General features: G+C 45.6%; 1 protein-coding gene across 1 annotated transcript; it reads left to right on the plus strand.

The window, feature by feature from the left end:
* Positions 1-1,010: 1,010 nt before the first annotated feature.
* Positions 1,011-1,520, plus strand: LOC126705143 (uncharacterized). Its single transcript, XM_050404084.1, has one exon. The coding sequence runs from the start codon at positions 1,011-1,013 to the stop codon at positions 1,518-1,520; it is 510 nt and encodes a 169-aa protein (XP_050260041.1).
* Positions 1,521-9,938: the final 8,418 nt, after the last annotated feature.

A 9,938-nucleotide genomic window follows, 5' to 3' on the forward strand; every position in this document is an offset into this window, starting at 1 on the left:
CCGAACCCGACCCGTTTATTAAACGGGTTTTTTTCTTTACCCCAAACCCGCCCCGTCGGGCCTCCACGGGCCCCGCGGGCCCCATCCCTCATGCCCAGCCAAGCCCAAAATCAGAAACAAAAACTTCGATCTATGATTTTCCGGCCCAAAATCACAAACACAAACACAAATCCAAACACGATCACAAACATAAACACAGAAATCCTAAACACAAATTTTGGATCTATAATTTTCCCTTTCAAAATCACAATCACAAACACAAACTCACATTGAGAATTTGACACGAACTGAACCCAGAAAAAAAAGAAAAGAAAAAAAAAAAAGAAAAAAGATGGAGATCGAGGTGGAGCGAGGCCGTGAGGCCATGGGCGAGGAAGATGAGAGGGGAAGAGGGCTGTGCGACAGTGAGATCGGCGATAGTGAGGCCGAACAGAGTTGAGACTTGAGAGAGTAGAGAGCTGTGGGCTTGTGACAGTGTGGCGACAATGTGAGATCGACGACGGAGTGCCTGTGCAGCTGTGCTTGATTGCTTGTGGGCTTGTGGCCGTGTGAGACAGTGAGTGAGAGAGCTGAGACAGAGTGATTGAGTGAATGAGATTGTGAGCTGGAGATGTGAGGCTGAGGCGTGAGGCTGAGGGCGTGAAATGGAAATTAGATCAGACCATAGAGGCGGCTGGGTTAGGGAAAATGGGAGATAGGGTTTTCATTACAGCTATATATATAAGGGGGGTGTTTTTTGTAATTTTAAAGTAACCGGGTCATAAACGGGTCGGGTTTCGAGTCGGGTTTCGAGTTTTTTATAAAAACCCGGACCCGACCCGGACCCACTTTGGGTTTTTTTTTAAAAAACCCATATCCGACCCTATTCTTTATCGGGCCGGGTAAAATCCGGCCCATTAGGGTCGGACCGGGCCGGGTATCCACGGATCGGATTTAAATTGCCATCCCTAGTTATCAACTTCAGCCAAGAAGACCTCTGCAAGAGGGCCAGGACGGGATCTAGTCTAGTCATGGATTTTTCTGACAAAGACCTGGTCAGCACTGCCCAACCCCATGTTGACGCTCTGGTTGTCACAATGTGTATTGGGGGATTCGACATGCACAGGGTAATGGTTAACGAGGGAAGTAGGGCTGAAATCATGTACCCCAATCTGTTTAGAGGACTGGGGCTAAAGGAGAAAGACCTGGAGAGTTACGGAGCCCCACTCATGGGATTTGACGGGAAAATAGTTATCCCAAAGGGAAGAATCAAGCTACCGGTCCAAGTAGAGAATGAGGAGGTGTTGGTGGACTTCATTACGATGGATGCGTATTCACCATACGCAGCTATTCTAGCTCGGCCGCGGCTACATGCTCTCGGAGCCGTATCATCCACTCTACATCAAAAGGTGAAATTCCCAACTGAAAGTCATATCGGAGAGATACGAGGATACCAAGCCTTCGTGAGACAATGCCTCATCGCAGCAATCAACCACCGAACCCCTCCGGAAGGAATGGACGAGGCACCACCAAAGTTATAGCAATTAATGCTTAGTGCGGCAGAGGCCTGTGAGAGCCTTACCAAGGTGGCTATTAGGAGCAATCCCAACAAATACTTTCAGGTAAAAGCAAATCTATCACCGGCAGAAAAGGACGAGTTAATGGCTTTCCTCAAGCAGCATATCGATGTATTCGCCTAGGACCTATACGAAGCGCCAGGGATTGATCCGAACTTCATATGCCATCAGCTGAACATGAATCCCGAAGCTTGGCCAAAGAAACAACCACCTCAAAGATCCTCCAATGAGCATTCCAATGCAATAAAAGAAAAAGTCGACAAGTTGAAACAAGCTAGGGCAATATAGGAAATTTTGTATCCAGATTGGCTAGCTAACACTGTGGTAGTGAAAAAGAAGAATGGAAAGTGGAGAGTTTGTGTGGACTTTACTGATCTAAATAAGGCTTGTCCTAAAGACCCCTTCCCTGTCTCGAGAATAGACCAGCTGGTAGACGCCACCTTCGAACACCCTTGGATGAGCTTTCTTAATGCTTTCTAAGGATACCACCAAATCCCTCTAGCGCTTGTCGACCAGGAAAAAACACCCTTCAAGACTTCTCTCGACAACTACCACTACCAAGTGATGCCTTTTGAGTTGAAAACACAGTACCCACCTACCAAAGGATGGTGACAAGAATGTTCAAGTCCCAACTAAGTAGAAATATGGAAGTCTATAAAAACGACATGGTGATAAAAAGTAAAGTTACGTTTGAGCACATACGAGACTTGGAGGAAGCTTTTTCTGTGCTCAAGAAACACCAATTGCGGCTGAACGCTTCAAAGTGTTCATTTGGGGTGAGCTTGGGGAAGTTCCTGGGCTTTATGATAACACACCGTGGCATTGAGGACATCCCAGATCAGATCAAGGCCATAAACAACCTACATCCACCTAGGAACCCCAAAGAGGTGCAACAGTTGACGGGCATGACAGCGGCCCTAAACAGGTTCATATCGCGGTCGGCTAACCGATGCAGACCATTCTTCCAACTTCTGCACAAGTGGAAGGATTTCTCTTGAACTGAAGAGTGTGATTGGGCCTTCCAAGAACTGAAGGAGTATTTGTAAAATTTGCCGATGTTGTCTTGTCTTGGGCAAGAGGAGAGGCCCTCTATGCTTACCTAGTTGTCATAAACCATACGGTTAGCCTTGTCTTGGTTCAAGTCGATTCTAGGGTTCAAAGACCGGTGTACTACGTCAGCAAATCTCTGCAAGATGCGAGACGAGGTACTCTCATGTAGAAAAAGCCATCTTAGCCCTCATCTATGCAACCAAGAAGTTGTCGCACTACTTCCAGGCACATACGGTGGCGGTCTTGACTCAGCTTCCCTTGCAAGCGGTATTACGAAAATCAGACTATTTTGGAAGGGTGGTGTAGTAGGGAATTATGCTAGGGGCTTTTGACATCAAGTACCAGCTGAGGACATCGATTAAAGGCCAAGTCCTGGCTAACCTCGTTGCCACATTCTTACCAGGATCTTAACCCTTTTCTCTGTAGATGATAAGTTTCCCTTTTTTATTTTATTTATTATTTTTTTTTCTTTTTAGTGTTAGAAATGACTAGAAGATCAAACCAAGGAGGGTGTACAAAGCCAAGAAGCTGTTGGAGTTTTTGCCGTTGAAATTTCCCCTCCATAGACTGTGTACACTGATAGGGTTGCCAACTAGAGAGGCTCGGGAGTTGGAGTTGTCATTGTCTCCCTAGATGGGATAGTTCTAGAGAAATCCATGAGGCTGTCCTTCTCGCTCACTAACAACGAGGCCAAGTACGAGGCATTATGGTCAGGATCAGAGGCAATAAAGGGCTTGGGAGGAAACAACATAAAGGTCTTCAGTGACTCCCAACTGATAGTAGGGCAAGTACTGGAAGAATATGAGGCCAAGGATGCAAGCCTATTTGGGCAAGATAAAGCAACTCCAGGCACACTTTCAGGAGTTCACCTTGAAGCAAGTACCACGGTGCAGAAATTCCCATGTTGATTCACTAGCTACACTGGCAACGATATCCAATGGTGCTCCGCCACGGTTAATCATAGTGGAGGAATTAGACATGCCGAGGTGGAAGGACTAGAGCCCGACCATGGTGCAGTCTATCCGAGCTGGACCCAGCTGGATGGACCTCATAGTGGCATTCCTAAAAAGTGGAGACCTGCCAAAGGATAAGGCGAAGGCCGTGAAGATCTAGAGGTGTGCCCCGTAATATTGGCAATCTCAAGAGCAAAAATTGTATTGACGGTCTTTTTCTGGGCCATACCTGTTATGTGTACACCCAAAAGCAGTGGAGCCGTTGTTGGAAGAGACATGAAAAAATTTGTGGGAGCTACACAGGGGGAAGATCCTTGGTTCTCAAAGCCCTTACCTAAGAGTATTGGTGGCCTAGTATGCAGAAGTCCACCCGGGATTAAGCGAGGAAATATGATTAATGCCAGAGGTACGCCCCAAATATCACTAACCTGGAGGCGTTCTGAACCCACTCTCTAGCCTGTGGCCTTTCGCTCAGTGGGGTTTAGACATCATGGGCCTATTCCCTCGAGCTACTGCAAACCGGAGATGGTTGCTTATTGGGACATATTATTTCACAAAATGGGTAGAAGCCAAGCCGTTGGCTAATATCAGAGACTAGGACGTGAAGAAATTCGTGTGGAGGAGCATTGTTACGCGGTTCGGCGTACCTTACGCCCTCATATCTGACAACGGATCACAGTTCAACAGCAAGACTTTCAGGAGATATTGTACTGAACTTGGAATCAAGAACAACTACTTTACCCCTGCATACCCACAAGGAAACGGGTAGGCCAAGGCCACCAACAAGGTGATCCTTGATGGACTGAAGAAACGACTATGCGAGGTAAAAGAGAAATGGGTAAATGAGTTGCCTCATGTACTATGGTCATCAGAACTACCCCGAGAAGATCAATCTGGGAAACCCCCTTCTCCATAACGTTTAGAATGGAGGTAGTTATACCCATGGAAATAGAATTCCTGATGATGAGAACATATCGGTTTGAAAAGCATAACAATGATAGTCAGCTGTGTGCAAGTCTAGACTAGGCCAAGGAGAAAGAGAGATGGCAACGATAAAACTAGCCCAATACCAACACAAGCTGAGGCAGGGTTACAATAAAAAGGTGAAGTCACAACCAATCATGCCAAGGGACCTTATCCTTAGGAAAGTGGTCGGCAATACAAAAAACCCATCCTAGGGAAAAATTAGACCAAATTGGGAAGGCCCTTATCGTGTAATGGATCTGGATAGGAACACTGTACTACGACCCTGGAATGTAAGTAACTTGAAAAGATATTATTATTAATACAAGTGTATCTCATCTGTTATTCTGGTGTCATTACAGCTAAGGGTTAAACAGAATTTTGGCCATGCATGGTCTCTCGGACCACATGCGTTAGGTAATTAACACCTTAAAGAATTCTCTAAGGGTTGAATTGAACCTCAGTCATACCTGGTCCCTTGGACCCATGCCTTGGGTAAATTAACACCCCAACATATCTATAAGGGTTAAATAGAACATCGGCCATGCCTGGTCCCTCGAACCATATGTCTTGGGTAAATTAACACCTCACATATTTCTAAGGGTTAAACAAAACCTTGACCATGCCTGGCCCTTCGGACCCATGCCTTAGGTAAATTAACACCTCACAACCTCATTAAGGGTTAAACAAAACCTCGGCCATGCTTAGTCCCTCGGATCACATGCCTTGGGTAAATTAATGCCTCAACAAATTCTCTAAGGGTTAAACAGAATCTCGACCACGTCTGGTCCCTCAGACCTATGCCTTAGGTAAATTAACGCCCCAATATATCTCTAAGGGTAAAATAGAATATCGGTCATGCCTGGTCCCTCGGACCCATGTCTTAGGTAAATTAACGCCTCACATATTTCTGAGGGTTAAACAAAACCTCGGCCATGCCTGGTCCCTCGAACCCATGCCTTGGGTAAATTAACGCCTCACATATCTCTGAAGGTTAAACAGAACCTCAGTCATGCTTGGTCCTTCGAACCCATGCCTTGGGCAAATTAACGCCTCACAACCTCACTAAGGGCTAAACAGAACATCGGTTATACTTGGTCCCTTGGACCACATGCCTTAGGTAAATTAACGCTTCACATATCTCTGAGGGTTAAACAGAACCTCGGCCATGCTTGGTACCTCAGACCCATACCTTAGGTAAATTAACGCTTCACATATCTCTGAGGGTTAAACAAAACCTCGGCCATGCTTGGTCCCTCAGACCACATGCCTTGGGCAAATTAACGCCTCACAACCTTACTAAGGGTTAAACAGAACCTTGGTCATGCCTAGTCCCTCGGACCACATGCCTTGGGTAAATTAATGCCTCAACGAATTCTCTAAAGGTTAAAAAAAACCTCAGCCATGCCTAGTCCCTCAGACCGCATGCCTTGGATAAATTAATGCCTCACAATTTCACCAAGGATGAGACCTCGGCTTATGCATCATCAAGGGAAAACAAGGACTCATGTGACAACGCCCAAATGGAGAAGTCACCCTAGGTTTTGGTTAAAGGTTCTGAAGGTACGTTCATGAGGTACTTTTGAAATAAGAGACCTCAAACACCCTTTTCTTCTAAGTGTTTCGTTCGTCTTTAAGGACTTAAACATTTCTACCAATTATACAATTTCTAGTACTAACACATAATCATTTTTCTCACTATTTACGTGGGCTTAATTTATTTGAATTAACAACAATTCATTACTGTTAGCTTTTTGTTAAAGTATGGGTTTTCATTCTTAGAAGCATCATCAGTCTAACTTCTCAGCAAAAGACAGTACAATTTCTATAGCTATCGGAGATAGATATTGCAGGGAAAATGAAAGTTCACTTGTCATAAAGCAAAAGTTAACATCTTTTCATTAATCAAAAAGGAAAGGTACATTGTAAATCATGGCAAACTGCCACAACAAAAGAAAAATACATAAGAAGAAAAGAAAGATCTTAGCTAAGTCTGGGTTGGAGGAGGATCTTTTTTGTTGGTTGGTTAGGGGACAGAAGGATCAACAGCCTTGCTCGAAGTGGCCTTCTTTTCCTGAGCTACAGCTTGAGGCTTTACTGGCTCAGACTCCTTTGTCTTGAAAATAGTTTATTTGCCTTGGTCAGCCTCTAGACCCTTGGTCTCCGACAGAGATTTAGCTTGGGAGACCTTTTTGCCATGACCAGCCCCTTTACCCTTAGCCTCTGGTCAAGTTCTACCCTGGGCAATCTCCTTGCCCTTAGCCACCTCCACCCGCTTGCCTTGGTCACCGGCCTTGCCAGGCTCTTTGGAGGTCTCTGAGGGAGGAAGAGAGGCCTGGGTGATTGGAAGCTACTCCAATGCAATTATTGTAGGGGCAGCATCTATCTTAGGGCCTGAAGGTGCTTTAGGAGCTTCTCGGAGGTCTGGTGGATAGTAAACATTCTCAGCCCTCCTCCATTCCAAGGCAGTAGGAACTTCGGTCAGGTTCAATGCCTCAGTCCACACCTTGAGGTAATAGTCCCTATAGACCCCAGCCAACTCATCAGTCAGGCAGACCTCGGTCTCCTTCACTCAAGGTCATAGAATTTCTGTTCTAAAGCATCTGCAACCGCCTGAGTAGCCTCTTTAGCTTTCTCTGGCTCTGCCTTTAAATCCTCAACCTACTGGTTGGCCGTGGCCAACTGTATCTCCATGTAGTGGAGTTTTTTCGCTACTCCTCGGCTTGCGCCTGAGTGTTCTTGAGGTGAACCTCAGCACTCTTCCTCTCCCTGTCCTTAGTAGCCAGCTTCACAGCAAACTCTTTATTCTTCTTCTCGACAATGACCAAGGACTTCCTGGTCTCTATGCAAAGATTGTCCGTCTAGCCTTGGACCAGACATCTTTCACCCACTCTTCTGCCATAAATACCTCTTGGATTGCCTATGCAAAAACGAAAAAGGAATACCAAATCAAATAAGAAGAAGATAACCTAGCATGAAGTTAGTAAGATGTGTCGAAAGACTCGCCAATGCCAAGTCCCTTTTCAGGGACAGAAAGAGATCCTGCTGCTATAAGTTTTTCAAAGTAGCCATATCCTTCGACAACAGGAGGGGCTGCTCCAAGGCATTTGCAAGATAGTGGGTGTTCCCTCTTTAGAACTCCTTAATGGTGGAGTTCCATGGTATAGCAGCTCCGTCCAGCTCTAGCCAAAGATTCCACACCGGGTTCAGAGGGCACACCTCAGCCATATGCTTAGCCTCTTTAGTTTCGGCCGAGGAAGCCCTTTGCTTATCTTTGGCCGTCTTTGGCACCTTCAAAGAAACCCCCTCATTGGAAGGGACCAACTCCCCCTCCTCGATTACCTCCTTGTTCTTCTTTCTCTTCCTCAAATTGGCAGGCGCGAAGGGGGAAGCTGAAGAAGGAGGAGGAGGAAGCTAAGAGCCCGAGGCATCTTTAGACGCCGACCCCTTGGACCTGCTCGCGAGGAGTTCACAAAGGCTTAGCCCTTTCTTCCTCTCTAGTGGCATTTTTTCTTCTTATTCTTCTTCTTCTTCCAAACTACTAGTTATACGAGCAACGACAAATCCGGTGGAACGAGCACCTGAAGATTTGTCAAGTTTGTCTTCCGAGTCCGATACCTCAATCACAGGCTATCCCTGCACCTCTCTCTCTTCCTCAAGCCAAAATTGGTTTATCTGCTCCTCAAGCAACAGGTGTGTGGAAGCTGTTTCTTCTCTCAGAACCGCTTCTTCACGATGAGAACGATGGAAGGGCAGCTCGACCTGCACGCTACCTTCTCGGGTTAGGAATCTAGGCACTGAAACGTTAATTCGAGCTAGCCGAGAATCACTGACTCTGATAACATTGCCCACGTCTTGAACCTTATCGGACAAGGGATTGAAATCAAGGATAAGATGGATAGCTCTCAGTTGTCCATCCTCGCTCACGAACACCTCGAATCTCAACACCCTGTTGAGATCTGGCATGTTGACAAAATTAAGATTAGGGATCACGAATCTTTTATCTGTAAAAAGCCGAGAAGTAAAACCACAATTAGAAAGGCGAGCCATTAGTCAAAAGGAAATAAGCTACTAAAGAAATGAAGAAAGAAGCAAACTACAAAATTAATTCCTATGTTAAAGGACTTAAACCTAGGGTACCCCACCTGGTGCTCCCTCCTAGGTTAGGTAGTGAATGCTATCATGCCATTCACCCAAGACGATCAGAATGTCATCTTTCATGCCCTTGTTTGATTTAGAGAGACACGAGATAAGTCTAACTTCAGAAGACCTGGAGTTAAGGTAATAGCCAGAGTTTGGAAAAAGATGGCACTTGTACATCTAGACAACATCATGCCACGTAAGGCCTAACTCCATTTGCTCGTTGAGAGTGTCTATACTACCTAAGACTCTAAACAGGTTAGGCGTGCATCGATGAAGGCAGATCCTATGAGCGATCAAGTAGCCCCTGGTCACTCTACCCAATGAAGCCTCATTCCCCTTTCTACGAAGGTGATCATTGGAATAATGACCTCCCCCTCCCTTCTGAGGGTATGCCACTCACCCAGAGGGCAATACCACAAGGAGACACCTTGGGGAATCTTATACAGGGCCCTAAACCCCTCTATACTTGCAGAGGAATCTACTAAGTAAGCAAATCTACCCATATAAGCAAGCTAAGGTGAAGGGAAAGAACTTTTTTGAAGAAAGAAATAGAAAACAAAAGGCCGAGGAGTCTGGTCGAGGATAAAAGAACCTAAGAATAAGATTAGGATAAACAGGGAACTTACAAAAATAATGATTGGAGTCACCTCAGGAGCTTCTTGAAAGTTTGAAGATTTGGAAAATGGGAGACGTGAGTCCCCTAGGCGCCTTATATAGGAGGTAGAGTTGGGCGGGAATTACTCCGCCCAAATTTCGAGGAAAAATACCAACCGTAGGATCTCCATCTCATCATAGGATGTGGGGAAAAAAGCGCTGTATAGAGCATTTAATGAGACGTTACGAACTCCGAAGCATCAAGAGCGGTTACAAGGCATAGAAAGTGATGTTCTCATGTGGGAAAATCAAAGAAGCATGGGGAGCCAATCACCAAGATTAAAACCCCATTTTTCTCCTCAGACAAAAGGGAAAAATTGGAGTTTTGAGGGGTCATTGTGGGATACAGAAATTTAATAAGATAATAATGCCATATGTCATATTCGAGGCCGAGGAGGCCGATGTAGTTCCAAGGAGACCATACCCTCAGATGGCAAGGCTCGGGGGGAGAGGGGGAGCCTTGGCCACGTCAATGACACATTATCAGAGGAGGCCACAATGTAGAGGAAGAGTTTTAGAGAATGGGTTAGTCTTGACATGTTTGAAGGGATGGTAGCTGTCACCACATTTAATGCAACCCACCAAACCTCCTGGCCGCATTTATGTGAAAAAAACCTTT

This window comes from Quercus robur, chromosome 11, assembly GCF_932294415.1.
Source record: "Quercus robur chromosome 11, dhQueRobu3.1, whole genome shotgun sequence".
Taxonomy (NCBI): Eukaryota; Viridiplantae; Streptophyta; class Magnoliopsida; order Fagales; family Fagaceae; genus Quercus; species Quercus robur.

Coding starts and splice junctions, on each gene's coding strand:
- LOC126705143 (XM_050404084.1), top strand. CDS start 1,011: ATGGATTTTTCTGACAAAGACCTGGTCAGCACTGCCCAACCCCATGTT.